The sequence below is a fragment of the Hylobates moloch genome, unplaced genomic scaffold (genome assembly GCF_009828535.3).
Source record: "Hylobates moloch isolate HMO894 unplaced genomic scaffold, HMol_V3 SCAFFOLD_12, whole genome shotgun sequence".
Taxonomy (NCBI): domain Eukaryota; kingdom Metazoa; phylum Chordata; class Mammalia; order Primates; family Hylobatidae; genus Hylobates; species Hylobates moloch.
The window spans coordinates 38890631-38906637 of record NW_026652287.1 but is presented as its reverse complement, the minus strand read 5'-3'; the positions used below and the strand labels follow the sequence as shown (position 1 = coordinate 38906637).

General features: G+C 54.4%; 2 protein-coding genes across 2 annotated transcripts in view; both read right to left on the bottom strand.

The window, feature by feature from the left end:
- Nucleotides 1-232: 232 nt before the first annotated feature.
- LOC116478311 (uncharacterized) overlaps nt 233-16007 on the bottom strand; it is a gene marked incomplete at its 5' end in the record, with an annotated part of 109677 nt that continues 93902 nt past the window's right edge. Inside the window, one exon of the mRNA XM_058425746.1 lies at nt 233-715. The remainder of the gene's footprint in view (nt 716-16007) is intronic.
- On the bottom strand, nt 10387-15536 carry PNMA8B (PNMA family member 8B). Its single transcript, XM_032169382.2, has one exon. The coding sequence runs from the start codon at nt 15111-15113 to the stop codon at nt 13206-13208; it is 1908 nt and encodes a 635-aa protein (XP_032025273.1). The 5' UTR covers nt 15114-15536; the 3' UTR covers nt 10387-13205.

The window sequence follows — 16007 nt, the reverse complement described above, 5'->3', positions numbered from 1 at the left end:
CAGTGAGGGAACAACATTCCAAGAGGAATTGTGGCCAGGAAACCGAGAGAGAGGCCCCATGTCCTTTTTCTTTTCTTAATGTATTTTTTCTAAAACACACACACACACAGACACAGCAAAAACAATCCACCAATAGGATTGCATTCATATAAGATTCAAACATAATCAAATCTACCGTGTGGAGAAATTCATAGTTTGTTAATAAGCATACATGTGTATAGAAAAGGCGACGTTTATCACAAAACAGGATATTATTTATCCCTGGGGCAGGGAGGGATTTCAGATGGCCAGAGCACATGAGGGGCTTCTGGGAGGACGATGATTTCTAGATGAGATGACAGTAACATAGGACTTGCTATGTAATTATTTGCCAAATTACATGTTTGTGTTTAGGGCACGTTTCTGGAGGCATGTTACATATTCTACAATTGTAAAAAAAATTTTTTTTAAAAAAACACAGCTACACATTCAGGGTTATAGTGGTGAAATAAATGTTATCACTATTTTTTCTAGAATATTCTATGGCTGAAAACCTGAACGCAGTACAAGTACACGTTTTTAAAATGACTCATAAACCAAATGCACAAAACACAGTCAGGTGAAGTTTCTCTCATTTGTTATGGAGGTTGGTCGTATTTCTTCTGGTGCCTGGAAGATGTCAAATGGTCCGAACACAGTCTTGGCTGGTGATGATTCCTGATTTTTGTCTGAAATCCTTGGCCAAAGAAAAGAAAGAGAACAAATGCGTCTCTTTATTTTTTTAAAGAAGGTTTGTATCATATTTCTCGAATTCTAAATGTATATTTATGTTTGACAAAAGTTATAAATATCTACTTAAAGAGGTAACACAGGACAAAAACAACTGGCAAGCCAAATTTAATAAACGTAATGAAGAGTTTACGTTGTGTTATGTGAGGAGAGATCATAGTCTCTTGTTATGGGAGGAATCATATTGTCTTGTGGGCTTGGAAGATGTCACACAAAGGAAATAAGAATCACATACATTTACAGACAGGCCTGGCCAACATGATGAAACCTCATCTCTACTGAAAATGCAAAATTAGCCGGGCGTGGTGGCGGCTGCTTGTAATCCCAGCTACTCGGGAGGCTGAGGCAGGAGAAACACTTGAACCCAGAAGGCGGAGGTTGCAGTGAGCCGAGATTGCACCACTGCACTCCAGCCTGAGTGACAGAGTGAGACTCTGTCTCAAAAAAACAAAAACGAAACAAAACAAAACGAAAAAAAGATTACATAAATTTAAGCCCTAAATGCAAGGAAATAGGTTAGGTAGGACATTAGGACCGAGGGGTCACCCTAATTAGGAACAGAAACGTATGATCCAAGAGTAGAGAGATTTTTTTCCAACTGAAACAAGATTTCTGCAGGAATGAGGCCATCTTTCAGGGCCACCCACTCAGCCTGGGGAGAAGTTTTTATATTAGAGGTTGAAGAGAAAAATGAATCATTTGGACATCTTTCCTCTTTTTCTCTCCCCTTGGCTACAGCCAGTATTTCCATTAAAATGCTCCACGTCCATCCCACCCTACTTAGTCTACTTGCTTTTGTTTTGTTTTTTTCCCCAGCACCATTTATATAGACTTTTTTTTTTTTTTTTTTTTTTGAAACAGAGCCTCGCTTTCTTGCCCAGGCTGCAGTGCAATGGCATGATCTCGGGTCACTGCAACCTCCACCTCCTGGGTTCAAATGATTCTCCTGCCTCAGCCTCCTGAGTAGCTGGGATTACAGGCACATGCCACCACACCTGGCTAATTTTTGTATTTTTAATAGAGACTTGGTTTCATCATGTCAGCCAGGCTGGTCTCGAACTCCTGACCTCAGGTGATCCACCCTGCCTCAGCCTCCCAGAGTGTTGGGATTACAGGCGTGAGCCACCGAGCCCAGCCATAGACATTCTTTATCTGACCACAAAAGTGATGTATGATTACTGTAGAAAAACTTGATAAATATGGGGGGGGGACATCACCCATCATTTTGCTGCACATACATCATTACCATTTCACTGTGGAACGTTTTGTTTATTAAAGTTAGAATATTGGTTTTAAGGAGTTCGAGGCTGCAGTGAGCTGTGATTGCACCACTGCACTCCAGCCTGCATGACAGAGCAAGACCCTGACTCACACACACACACAAAAAGGAATGTCATATCAGCAGTCAGACTCCCTGGGTGTCAACACTTCCTGGTGGTGTGGCTTTGGACAAGTAATTAATTAACTTCTCTGTGCCTCAGTTTCCTCATCTATAAAATGGTAATTATTAGACTAGCACCAAACTCATAAAGAGGTGAGGATTAAAGGAGTTAATTCAAGTAAAGGTCTTAGAACAGTGCATCACAAGTATCCAATAAATGTGAGCTATAATTGTCATCCATGTGAGGATGCTGTTAAGGATGAAATGAGTTCATTCATACAAAGTGTTTGGAACAGCCCCCTATAAAATGGGACACCTTGTTGGCTCTATGTAAAGATTCACTATTAAAATTAAGGAAAATGTTTTAGTTGGGGGATGCAAGAGTTTCATATCTTTATTTCACATAGTTACAAACTTAAACTAAGGCTAGATTCTAAAAATATGTCTGTTCATTCAAAGCACATAAAAAGATGCTCAATATCATTCATCATCAGAGATATTATTAAAACCATGATGAGCTGCCAGCCTCCTTGCTTTCTTTTATACACAGCAACTCAGGCCGGACGTGGTGGCTCGTGCCTGTAATCTCAGCACTTTGGGAGGCTGAGGCAGGAGGATCACTTGAGGTCAGGAGTTCAAGACCAGCCTGGCCAACATGATGAAACACCATCTCTACTAAAAATACAAAACTTAGCTGGGCATGGTGGCACGCGCCTGTTAATTCCAGCTATTCAGGAGGCTGAGGCAGGAGAATTGCTAGAACCTGGGAGGCAGAGGTTGCAGTGAGCTGAGATCGCACCACTGCACTCTAACCTGGCAACACAGCAAGACTCCGTCTCAAAAGAAAAAAAAAAACAAAAAACAAAAAAAAAAAGAGAAAAGATGGAGAATAACCTGAATGTCCAATAGTGGGACTGATTTCAAATATGGTTCATTCACACAGTGTAATACTACACAATTGTTAAAAAAAAAAAAAAGCATGAGGAAGATCTCAATGTGCTGATAAAGATGTCCAAGCTACAATGTTAAATGAAAAAAGCAAAGTAAGGATCATTATGTATAGGATGCTACTATTTGTGTAGAAAGTAAGGAAAAAAGGCATCTATTCATATATACTTTATATGCATTAAAAATACCTGGAAGTGGCTGGGTGCAGTGGCTCATGCCTGCGATCCCAGCACTTTCCAAAGGAGGTTGAGGCAGGCGGATCACTTGAAGTCAGGAGTTCAAGACCAGCCTGGCCAACATGGCGAAACCCCGTCTCTACTAAAAATACACACAAAAGGAGCAGGCGCAGTGGCTCACGCCTATAATCCCAGCACTTTGGGAGGCCGAGGTGGGTGGATCACCTTAGGTCAGGCATTCAAGACCAGCCTGACCAACATGGTGAAACACCGTCTCTATTAAAAATACAAAAATTAGCCAGGCATGGTGGTGTGTGCCTGTAATCCCAGCTACGTGGGAGGCTGAGGCAGGAGAATCGTTAGAACCCAGGAGGTGGAGGTTTCAGTGAGCCGAGATTACACCATTGCATTCCAGCCTGGGGGACAGGGCGAGACTCCATCTCAACAAAATAAAACAAAAACAAAAACAAAAAAAACACACACACAAAAATCAGCCGGGTGTGGTGGTGGGTGATGGTAATCCTAGCTCTTTGGGAGGCTGAGGCAGGAAAATCGCTTGGACCTGGGAGGCGGACGTTGCAGTGGGCCAAGATCGCACCACTGCACTCCAGCCTGGATGACAGAGTGAGACTCCATCTCAAAAAAAAAAAGAAAAGAAAGAACACCTACCTGGTAACAGCATCTCCACCAATCACGCCAACTCTGGTTTTGAGCCTCTAAAATCAATAAACTGTGCTTTCAAGCAGCTTATGTGAGCTTCTCTTTTTGGCCAAGAAAAGCCTCCCTTTGTCCCCCCTCCTCAGACACATCTGTGGCCTGCCATAGCCCTGCATCCTGGATTACAATCCTTTGTGCTTAATCCTGAATACATTCCTGCTACCAGAAGATATTTTTCTCTGATGTCTTTTTTTCAGGTTGACACAATAGATAGCTTGTTTCTTTACCCCGTTTATTGTCCGTGTCTTCTCAACAGACCATCAGCTCTGTGGGTGGGGATTTTCTATCTGTTCTGCTCCCTGGTGTGCCCCCAGCTTCTAGAACAGGGCTGTGCTGTGTTGAATTGTGTCTCTCCAAGTTCATGTCCACTCAGAACCTCAATGAAGATGAGATCATGCTGAATTGGGTTGGGCTGTTGATCAAGTGACTGGGTCCTAGGAAAAGGAAAGGTACAACCAGGTGCGGTGGCTCACATTTGTGATCCCAGCACTTTGGGAGGCCAAGATGGGTGAATACCTGAGGTCAGGAGTTTGAGGCCAGCCTGGCCAACACGATGAAACTCCATCTCTACTAAAAATACAAAAATTAGCTGGGTGTGGTGGTGGGAACACCTGTAATCCCAGCTACTTGTGGGGCAGAGGCAGGAGAATCCCTTGAACCCAGGAGGCGGAGGTTGCAGTGAGCCGAGATCGTGCCACTGCACTGCAGCCTGGGCAACAGAATGAGACTCTGTCTCAAAATAATAATAATAATAAATCCTAATACAGACACCTCTGCAGATACTTACAGAGGTTATTGGGAGTATTTTATTTTTTATCAAATAAAAAGGGGAAAGGGTCATAGTGTATGAACTTTTCTTGCATCTCACTGTGTTCACTCAAAAGGTCCCAGTGGAAACTCTCCAGTCTGTCCTTTCAAGACCGCAGAAGAACCCGTGTGTGGTTGGACCATGGTTCACTTGGCCACTCTCCTATCTGTGGGCATTTGCAGGGCCCGGGCTGCTTCACCAACACAGTGAAGCCACCCTGATGCTTAAAACTTGAGCCCGGCCGGGTGTGGTGGCTCACGCTTGTAATCCCAGCACTTCGGGAGGCGGAGGCGGGCGGATCATGAGGTCAGGAGATCGAGACCACAGTGAAACCCCGTCTCTACTAAAAATACAAAAAATTAGCCTGGCGTGGTGGTGGACGCCTGTAGTCCCAGCTACTCAGGAGGCTGAGGCAGGAGAATGGCGTGAACCCGGGAGGCAGAGCTTGCAGTGAGCCGAGATCATGCCACTGCACTCCAGCCTGGGCGACAGAGCGAGACTCCGTCTCAAAAACAAACAAACAAACAAACAAACAAACAAAAAAAAAAACTTGAGCCCGTGCCAGCCTGTGGTTGTGCTAGAAATCCTCACTCTTTATGAACCAAGTCATCTCGTGCACCACGGTGGTTATGTTGCTTTACATTTTGTGTGTATTAAAGCCATCATTTGCTAAATGTCACTGATTAAATTATACCACCGTTCAGTGGTATGACTGAAATGCTTTGACACATCTTCATTTTCTAATGAACCAGGAGACTTCTCTAAAAAGCAGACTGGGCCGGGCGCGGTGGCTCACGCCTGTAATCCCAGCACTTTGGGAGGCTGAGGCGGGCGGATGACGAGGTCAGGAGATGGAGACCATCCTGGCTAACGTGGTGAAACCCCATCTCTACTAAAAACACAAAAAATTAGCCAGGCGTGGTGGCGGGTGCCTGTAGTCCCAGATACTCGGGAGGCTGAGGCAGAAGAATGGCAAGAAACAGGGAGGCGGAGCTTGCAGTGAGCCGAGATTGTGCCACTGCACTCCAGCCTGGGCGACAGAGCGAGACTCCATCTCAAAAATAAATAAATAAGTAAACAAAAAAAATTAAAAATAAACAATTAGCCAGGCGTGATGGTGGGTACTTGTAATCCCAGCTACTCAGGAGGCTGAGGCAGGGGAATTGCTTGAACCTGGGAGGCGGAGGTTGCAGTGAGCTGAGATTGCACCATTGCACTCCAACCTGGGCGACAAGAGCAAAATTCTGTCTCACAAAAAAAGTGTTCACAAACTCCCAAACCCACAATTTTAAACACCATGCTCCAAGACTCATCAGTCTAGACACACACATGCATACAAGCCTATGTACAAACACAGATCAATACAGACACCCACACTATGTGCAGACATATACACCTACTCATGCACACATTCGCACATTCACTCACATAGACACCGACACCCATACACACCCTAATGGCCGAGGGGTGAGCACACACCTGTATGAACACTGGGACACTCAGACATGGATTCACATACACACCCCTAAGTGTACACACACACATACACTCAGAGACACACATGTCAATCACACACAAGGTTTTGATCCTCCCACCCCCTCTGAGTATCCCTGACACTTTGGGCAAATCTGTCTCCCACTAGTCTCTGTTTCCCCTTTGAGTGGACATAATATTTTCTGCGCTCCATCCCCAGCTTCTTCAGTGTGACATCCAGTGAGGCCCCAGGGGTGCAAGGAGCCCTTGGGTAACTTGAGATGAGATGCTAACACAGGCATCAATATTTTCAAATCAAGGGGGTTTCAAATGGAGCCTGCAGAGCCAGTTCCCTTGAGGTAGCCGGTTGATGCCTCTGGGGTATGGTTTCAAACGCCCCAGAAAACCAGATTTGACTCCAAATCAACCTTCATCTGGACCAGTCCAGCCACCCCTCACTGTCACTAAAGAGAAAAATGAGAGGCCACAGGTGATTCCAGAACACAGACATGAAGGGGAGAGATGCTACCCTGAGATAGGGGTGGGGGAAGGGGGGCTTTCTGGGTCCCCCTCCCAGGCTCACTGGGTGTGACAAGAGAAGAGGAAACGGTTAGAGATGGGAGGAGGGGTTTGGAGCCCCGCTGCCTGACTCCCCCAGCACTGCCCCTTGCAAGCTGTGTGACCTTGGGCTGATTACTTGACCTCTCAGTGCCTCCACATCCTCATGGGAAATGGGGATCATAGCAGAGCTTTCCTCCCAGCACTGCCCAGGGGACTGAAGAGGGTGTGATGTGTTTGTGAGGTCATCTCGTCTTATTTCTGCTACGTATCAGCGGCGGCCAGCTCCTCACTGCACACCTCAGCCCTGACAGGGACCCCAGGGCAGCGGTGCCCACCCCGGCTGCCCCTGGAATGACCCAGAGCCCACGTCCAGCCTGCACATCTCGGGAGCCGCTCTCGGAATCTCTGAATGGTTCGGGGCACGGCTGGGGCAGCAACAGTCCCTAAAGCTCCCCGGTGATTCCAAGCAATGGGCAGCCGGGGCTCACAACCGCGACCCTAGGGGTCCTAGAGACCATCAGACCCCATAGCTGTGGTTCTCAAACTAGTCCCGCATCGCAGGCACCTGGGGGTCCTTCGAAAATGCAGCTTGCTGGGCCTCACCCCCAAAGGGGTTCTGTAGGTCTAGGGTGGGCCCGAGAATGTGTATCTAGTTCCCAGGAGACGTTGACGCAGGTCCAGGACCTGACTTTAAGAACGGCTGTCCTGCAGGAAAGTCCGCTTTCCCCAGCCTGGCGTTCAAAGACCAGGGAGGGTTGTCCCTTTAAGGCGCTGGGGAAGCGCCGTGGCACCACGATTTTAAACGGCGGAACTGGGGTGCCTCCTGGTGGAATCAGCGGGCACCGCAACTCGCGCGGATTCTTCCCCTGCTCTGGAGTCGTAGGTTGCTGGGGCAACGGGAAGGGTCGTCGTCTGCGGCCCCTCTTTCCTTCTTGCAGTTCTAGGACGTGGCCACACTCCCAGAGTTTGGGGATCGCTCATCTCCCGCTTAAGCAGGCCGAGGGGCCAAGACAAGTTCAGCCTCTAGGGGAAAGGGTCTGGACCCCGGGATTCTTCGCGGTGGGGAGGTGGCGGGGGGAGGGGGGAGAGGGAAGACGTGAGGGAGGGTCTGGGGTCTGGACCCCAGGACACCTTGGCCTCATCCTCGGGGGAGGACCATTCCGTGCCTCCCCTGGGGCCGGGTGGGCCGATTATTCCAGGGAGCCGTAGAGTAAGACAAACGTGGGTTCCAGCTCCCTTCCTTGCCTCTCTGAGCCTGGGTTTCTCTATCTGGGAAATGAGGGTGAACATCTGCCTTCATCCTCTTCCCATCTTCATCCTGCCCTCCTCTCTACAGAGCCAAATAAAGACTCACAGACATATACATTCGAATGTGTCCACCCCCAGATCCACACAGAGACACAAACACACACACACACAACCTCAGCCCTCCAGTCACCTGGTCAGCTGAAATCAGGCTCCTGAAAACTCTTCACCCTCTTCCTGCCATCCCCACCACCCTGCGCCAGTCCAGCCTTAGGCCTGTCCCCTAGGTTCCCGCCCCAGCCTCCTCCTGCTCCAGCCTTGCACCCTGCACACGGCAGACCTAAAGCACAAACCTCTCCCTCTCCTGCTCAAATCCCCCCCATGGCTCCCCAACTCTTAACGAGGCCCCAGTCTGCACGCCCTACTCCAGCGACCTCTTCATGCTCATTTGCTGCCTCAGGTGAAAATCCAGCCAGACAGCGACCACCATGGAGGCAGGCGGCCTTCTTTGGCGTCACTGCCTCCACTCCACCAGCACTTAGCCTGGCATGGGAGGGACAGTAATTACACGCTAATAACCCCCTATAGTCATACCCTTGGCTTGGGGCTTTTGCCCTGGCTCTTCCTACACCACGGTCATGGACTTTCCCCCAGGCGTCCGCCGGCCGCACCTCCTTCGGGTCTTTGCAACATTCAGAGACCCCGTCTCTATAAAAAATACAAAAAGTAGCTAGGCTTGGTGGCGCGTGCCTGTGGTCCCAGCTACTCTAGAGGGAGGCTGAAGTGGGAGGATCGCTTGAGCCCAGGAATTCGAGGCTGCAGTGAGCCGTGATCGCGCCACTACACTTGTCACCTTCTCAGTGAGGGCTTCCCAGGCCACCCCGTTTATGACGACTGCAAACCCTCTCCTGCCCCGGCCCTCCTCGGGCCCCTGCTTGCCAAACTTTTGTCCCCCAGCAGGTCTCACCCACTAATGCATGGATTTCGTCCTTATCTAGGGATCGTAACCCCAGCCTTCCCACCGCATGCTCCCTGCGGGAGGGTCCTGTTTCCTGCACCTAGAACAAAGCCGGGGACGCGCCTGCCCTGGATAAATCTCATGGACTGCGCGGACGGCGCTGAGGGCTCCTCCCAGACCGTCGCCTTCTCTCCCAGGAGGGGGCAGCCGCGCTCCGCTCCACCAGTCGCCAGAGGCTCCACGCGCGGGACAGACCCGGCTGCTGCAGCCTGTGCTGGTCTCTGCACCGGGACCCTTCCCTGCAGGACCTCAAGGCCTTTACGCGGCTGCTCCTTCGACCCCAAACGCTCCTCCCCATCCCCTCGGGAGCACTCCCTCCAGGAATGAGGGAATGAAAACAATGTTCCTTTCCAGCACATTCCCCACCAGGCGTATCTGGGATCTGACTCACCCAGTCCGCGTGGTTCATTCCGACCGTCAGTCATTCAACAAATAACAGCAGCCGCCGCGTGCCAGGCACGGTGCTGGGGCTGGGGACACGAAGGGGAAAGGCCAAGCCACAATTTTCCCTACGGAGCTGGCCCTGAGCCGCCCTGCGGCGCCTCTCCCCGCCACGCCCACCTGCCCCCATGCCGCGTAGGTCCCCACAGCCATCTCTCAGGGTCCTCTGCAGGGGCTGCTGCTACTGCGAGCCCACGGGGCTCTGCGGGGAGTTTGAAAGCAGGAGGAAAGGGACGCCATTTGGGGGAATGCTCAGGCCGTGGTGGCAGCAGCAGCTGGCGGTCACTGCGGTGAACCAGGGGCTCCCGGGTCCCTCCTCAAGCAAGCCGGCCCCGTGCGTGGAACTTGGCAGTCCTACACCCGGGCTCCATCACCAGCATTTCCCAAGTGGCTCCTCCAGCCCTCGGGAGGGAGCAGCTCCCTGCACTGCTAATATTGGGACAAAAGGACCTCCCTGTTTTTGCACTTCCTGATTGCAATACCCCAGTCACCAATTTCCTCTATTAACCTCCCTGACAAGTACAGTCAGGGAGCTACTGAGAAACAAATGAGTGTGCCAGGGGGCAGTCATAGCTCTGAAAAATAAAGGGAGGAAGTGCAGAAAGGGTTACTTTTTTTTTTTTTTTTTTTTGAAACGGAGTCTTGCTCTGTCACCCAGGCTGGAGTGCAGCGGCGCAATCTCAGCTCACTGCAGCCTCTGCCTCCCAGGTTCAAGCGATTCTTCTGACTCAGCCTCCCAAGTAGCTGGGATTACAGGTGTGCACCACCACACCAGGCTAATTTTTATATTTTTAGTAGAGACGGGGTTTCACCATCTTGGCCAGGCTGGTCTTGAACTCCTGCCCTCGTGATCCACCCTCCTTGGCCTCCCAAAGTGCTGGGATTACAGGCATGAGCCACCGTGCCTGGCTAGCCACAAAGGGTTACATTTTTATAGGTGGTCAGGGAAGCCCTCCCTAGGAACGTGGCATTTGAAGAAAGGTCTGAATGACGTGAAGGTTGGAGCCACGTCTATAGCCCAAGGAAGGGCACTCCAGGCTGCAGGAAGAGCAGTGCAAAGGCCCTGAGGCAGGAATATGCCTGGTGTGTCTTGGAGACCTGGGTGGCTGAAGCCACAGGAGACACAGAGAGGGCAGTGGGAAGCAAGGCAGAGGGTGAGATGGGGGTAGCGTGTGTAGACCTGAGCTGTGCGGGAGAGCTGCGTGCAATGGTGGCCACGTCCTGCACCAGCGCTGTGCAATGCGGTAGCCACTGGCCACGTGTGGCTCTTGAGCACTTGTGACGTGGCTGGGAAGACTGAGGACATGGATGTGTATTTTTATTTAATCTTAATTACATGTAAATCCAATTTATCCCATGTGATTACCTAGTTGAACAAAGCGTGTCTAGACAGTCATAAGAACTGCAGATGTGACGGCACAGGAAGGAGCCCTTGGGGGATTTGGGGAGGCGAGGGATGCAATCAGACCCCAGGTGTGACTTCTGAGAGGACATCTCTGGCTGCCATGTATAGTGGGAGAACGCAGGATGGAGGGAGGCAGAAAACTCAGGTAGGATGGAAGGCTGAGTCTGAGGTCCAGGCACAGGCGAGGGGTGGAGGCTGGGGGGAGGGTGCCTGCAGCTGTGGCCTGGCAGAGTGTATCTGGGTGGAAGCTAGGGTGGGGATTGGCTGGGCAGGGTCTCCATGGGTGTCCAGGGGCTTCGGAGCTGAGGCTGAGGAGTGAAGCTGGAAGTGGGGAGGCATCAAGGGTGGGAGTGGAAGCTGGCTCAGATCTGCAAGAGGTGAGATGATGCTGGGGGGTAGGGCTAGCCAGGCAGGGATCCTGAAGCAGCAAAGGACAGTGTATGTAAACCAGTGACAGGACAGTTCCCAGGTATTCTGGGCAAACCACAGTCAAGACCGTGGACAACTGTGGCCCACGCTCCCACAACCCCCTGCCCCATTGCCCAGAGCACAGAGAGAGCACAGTGCTGAATTTCACTTTACTGGAGGATCCAGGTGACACAGTGCACAGGGAGAGAAGCCTAGGACTGCTACGGGAGAAGCACACCTGGGGCCCTCCCCACCCACAAGCAACACCGCAGGCTACTGTGCCCAGTTCAAGGTGCACCCGGCCTGGCCCTCAGTGGGTGGTTCACTGTCCAGGGACAGCCTCCAAGCAGAGAGGAGCACGCACGCCCTGCAGCAGGTCTCAGTCAGCTTCTGCATCTGGGTGTCCCTGACATGGGACTGGGACAGTCTGGTTGAGCTGTGAGGTCACACCCAAGCCCCCCTATTCCTTCCCAGGGACAAGTGGGGCAGGGCCCCCTGGCACGATGGGCTCCTCACTGCCAGGGAATGGAAATTGGGACGAGGAAGCACACACATTGCCCCAGGGACAAGAACGCATGAACGAAGGTGGGGTCCTGTGGAGACTGATATTTAGGGAAAAATCAAGCTCAGCAGGGGTTGCAGGAGCTGAAGCATACGGCACGGCACAGCACAGACTCACACACAACTCAAGCGTGCTTGGGACAGCAGGTGGTGAAGCCTCACAGCACAGGCCCGCCTACTCTGGAACGTCCAGGGCAGGGCTGGGGTATCCTCCCCAGGTCATTTCATCTCCTGTAAGGAGGGACACGCGGCCAGCTTCTGCACTGCCCAGGCGAGCCTCTGTCCCTAACAGTGCCCTTCAGGGGCCCCTCTGGCCTTTAATTCACTCAGGGGGTGAACCCAGGGACTTTCAAGGCTTCTAGTAAGGGCTGCAAGGCCAGCACTGAGCGGTGGGTCAGCTCCACTGGAGAGGGGGGACCCAGGGGAGCCACAACCTACGGGAGGGACCAGGGCCCACTCAACCCAGAAGAACCAAAACTGGATTTTACGTGAATTACCCCAAATTGAACACCTCTGCAAATAATTAGAATGTTGGGAAGCACTGCAGTCTGAGTGACAAATTCAACTTGTGGTCAGGGGCAGGTGGCCTTGGCCTGGGGCTGGTTCCTTTGTATCAGGGGCGCCCCAGTGGGCAGGGCTGGCATGTGTCTTCCTTCTGCTCCCCCTCCTCCTCCTCTTGCCCCTCTCCCACCGTTCCTCTCCCCTTTCCTCCTCCTCCCCTTCCGAACCGCCTTCTATCTCTCAGACTTTCCTTTCTGGAATCATCTCTTCCCCTGGTTGGGAGCTGGGGTGTCCCCTGGCTGAGAGTTGCGCCCTGACACGCGCTGCGCGGCTGGTGACTGAGCCTCCACCACAGACCCAGGGCCCAGTCAGACTGGGGTAGGGGCGACAGCGGCCGACAGCACCTGCCAGGCGCAGGCCCCGAGAGCGCCACGAAGAGCCCTGCTCGCCTCTGCAGGTGCCCGGGGTCCACACACACCCCCTCCGGGGGCGACCCGGCCCCCAATCCTGGTCCACTCGGCGCGTCCCCATCTCGGCCCTGAGCGGCTGCCTCGGGCGCCCACTTCTCTTTCCTCCTCCCATCCGGGCTTCCTCCGTCGGGATCGCTGGCGCCCCCGGCCTGCAAGGGCAAGAGAGGGGAACGTGACGCTGGCAAAACGCGGCCCGGGCGCGCTGTGAAGCGAGGAGATTGCGTCTGCGGAGGACAGAAAGAGGGGAGGGGAGGGCGGGGGCCACACGCGGGCGGGCGCCCTGCGGGGCCTGCTCGCAGCCTGGGCGGCTTCCTGGGGGGGCCACTAGCGGCATTTAGGGGGCAGCCTCCGGCCCCGACGGGCCTTCTTCCCGCGCGCGGCCTTGGATCCAGTGGGCGCCTGGCCCTTGGCCTCGCCTGCCCTGGCATGGGCCGCGGCGCCCGCGCTCCCCTTCTTCTTCCTGCTTCCCGCGGCGTCGTCCTGGGCCGAGGCCCGGCTCCCAGCTTTCTTCTCGGGAGTGACGCCCCGGCCTCGGCCTCGGCCGCCCGCGCGGGTTTTGCGGGCCCCGGACGCGGTGGGGGGCGCGCCGGCTGGAGTCAGGCCCCGGGGGGCCGTGCGTGCCCTCTTGGCCCGGGGCTTCCTGGATGCCCTGTCCTCCTGCTCCGAAGCCTCGCTCTCGGTGTCCTCCGACTCCTCCTCGGACTGTTCGTCCGAAGCCTCCTCCGACCCCTCGTTGGACCCCATGTTCTCCCGGGCGGCCAGGAGCGCCAATACCTCCCCCAGTTTGCCTTTGGGATATTTGTACTTCCCGCCTTCCCAGGCGTTTTCTTTTTCCTCCTTCATCACCTCCGCCATGTCCTGGGCAGCCAGGAGCGCCACCAGCTCCAGAAGGCCCCCTTCGTCCTCACCGTGCTCGCTCCAGCCCCGGAAGAGGCCACGCCCAGCCTTCTTCGCCTGGGGAGGGAGATCTGGCTGCGCCAAGGTGGAGATGCACTCCCGGAGGTCCCCGTCGTCCCCGGCCTTGCGCAGGACCACGGCGTCCACCTCGCGGCCCGCCTCCTCCACCTTCACGCGGGTCCCGTTAGTGTCCTTGGACATGACGGACAAGACCTGTCGGAGGGCGTCTCGCTTGTCTTTCTCGTCGCTCCAGCCCAGCGACTCGATAACAGAAGCGATTTTCAACATCTCCTCCCGGGCCCAGGGGTCCGACGGGTCGGTATAGGCCACAATGGCCACGAACTCAGGATTATCCAACTCCTCTGTTTCTTGGTCCCCACTTTCCTGCGAGTCGCTCTCCGAAGCGTCGCTGTCCACCGACTCCTCGTCCGGGGTGTCTCTCACAGCCAGCAGGGCCACTAAGTCGGGGATGCCGTTTTTGTCTTCTTTGGTGTTCAAGCGGATGGATTCGGCCCCAGCTGGCTCCTTCTCTGCCTCTTCTTTCTTCGCTTTGTCGGTGACAGTGACCAGAGCCAAGAACTCGCGGGGACCGTCTTCTTCCCCCTCGGAGTTGCAGGGCGCCCACTGCCTAACCAGCTCCCTGGCAGCCGCCTGGAGCGTGGCGTACAGCGCGCTCTGGTCCTCTTCTCCGCTCAGGTCGCCCTGGTCGATCTCCTCGATCACGATGCCCAGGCTGTCGTCGGAGGAGTCCTCGGCCTCACTCCTCGCGGGAGCAGACGGCCGCCCTCCTCGGCTTCTCTTCTTGCCCTTCTGGGTCAACCTGTTGCGTCTGGTTCTGTTTCTGCGACCCCGACGGCCCCTCCTTGTGTTCCTGGCTGCCCCAAGAAGCGAGCCAGCCTGCCCTGTCACCTCCCCAGAATCCTGGGCCTGGGTCTCCGAAGTGGGAGGGGTGGGCGCCTCCCCGGGGGTCCCAGCCTCCGCGGCCTGCGTGGGCCCGTCATCCAGCAGCAGGCGTCTCATTTGCCTCAGGACCCTCGTGTCCTGCGCACGGTCCTTCCACAGAACCCTCCAGACCCCATCCTTGCCTGGGATCTCCCTGGGAATGGCAGCGTGATTGACGTCCTCCACAAACTCCACCAGGGCGGCCTGGGCCTTCTCGTTCATCAAGCCCTTCATGTGTCGCAACCTGAACGTGCCCAGGGGCAGGAGGGTCGGCTGCAGGACGGCTTCGACGTCCGCCTGCTCCAGGCCCTCCGGGATGCCGGTGACCAGCAGGGCCCTGTACGCGTCCACGTCCAGGCTCCGGCACCAGTCCTGCAAAATGCTCATGGCCATGGTGCCGCCCCCTTGGCGCTGATCTTGGGGCAGCAGGGAGCCCGAGATAGGGGTGGGCTGCAGCGCACGGTGTCAGTGCAACCCTGGAAAGCCACCTGCAGGCTTAGAGTCCCGGTTCCGGTGAATGTGGCAAGGCTGGAGTGGGGCTCCGGGATCGGGGGCTCTAGCTGCCTGCTGGCCGGCTGGACGCAGTGACCTTCCCCCGGGACCCCTCTCCAGAGCTGTCTGAAGATCCGCAGGGGGCTTACGTGTCTGCTTTCCAGGGCAGCTCCCTCCCTCTCTCCCTGACACAGGCCTGAGTGACTCGGCACCGCGGCCAGGTGCAGGGGGGCGGCGCCGAGTGCACCTGGAGGGGCGTGGGAGGTAGCAGCCGCCGCTTGCCTGGCGCTCGCGCCGCGTCTGAGCGCGCACCCTGGGCCTGAATCTCAGCAGTTCCGCTGCGACGCGGCTGCTCGGGCGTGCGCCTGCGCAGACGGAGCCGCACACCCTCCCCTGCCCCCCGCCCAACCGTCTCCATGGCAACGGTGCAGCCTTGAGCTGGAGTCTGCGTCGCTGTGGCCTGAGACGCTTTTCTTAAAGGTCTCGATGAGAAGGACTTGGGGCCTGGAAGCACCACTTTCATTAACCAGCAAAAAACAATGCCGAAACCACAGAGAGCCAGAAATCACTTAAAGAGACCCGACCTCATTCAGGGGATAGAGGCCTCCTTCCAGACGGTACGGGCATCACTGGGGATTACAATTCCCCCTTCCAGTGGCCAGGTGGAATTCAGGAATATATAGGCCTAAATCAAAGGGCACTGGCCTTGCAGCGTAGGACCAGGACTTACTCGGGATACTGGCCTCGTTCACAGTAAACAGGTCTCAGTATCAAATAGGGGGGCCCAGGCCCCAC

Excerpts from the sequence above, each read along its gene's own strand:
- PNMA8B (XM_032169382.2), bottom strand. The coding sequence starts at position 15,113 with ATGGCCATGAGCATTTTGCAGGACTGGTGCCGGAGCCTGGACGTGGAC.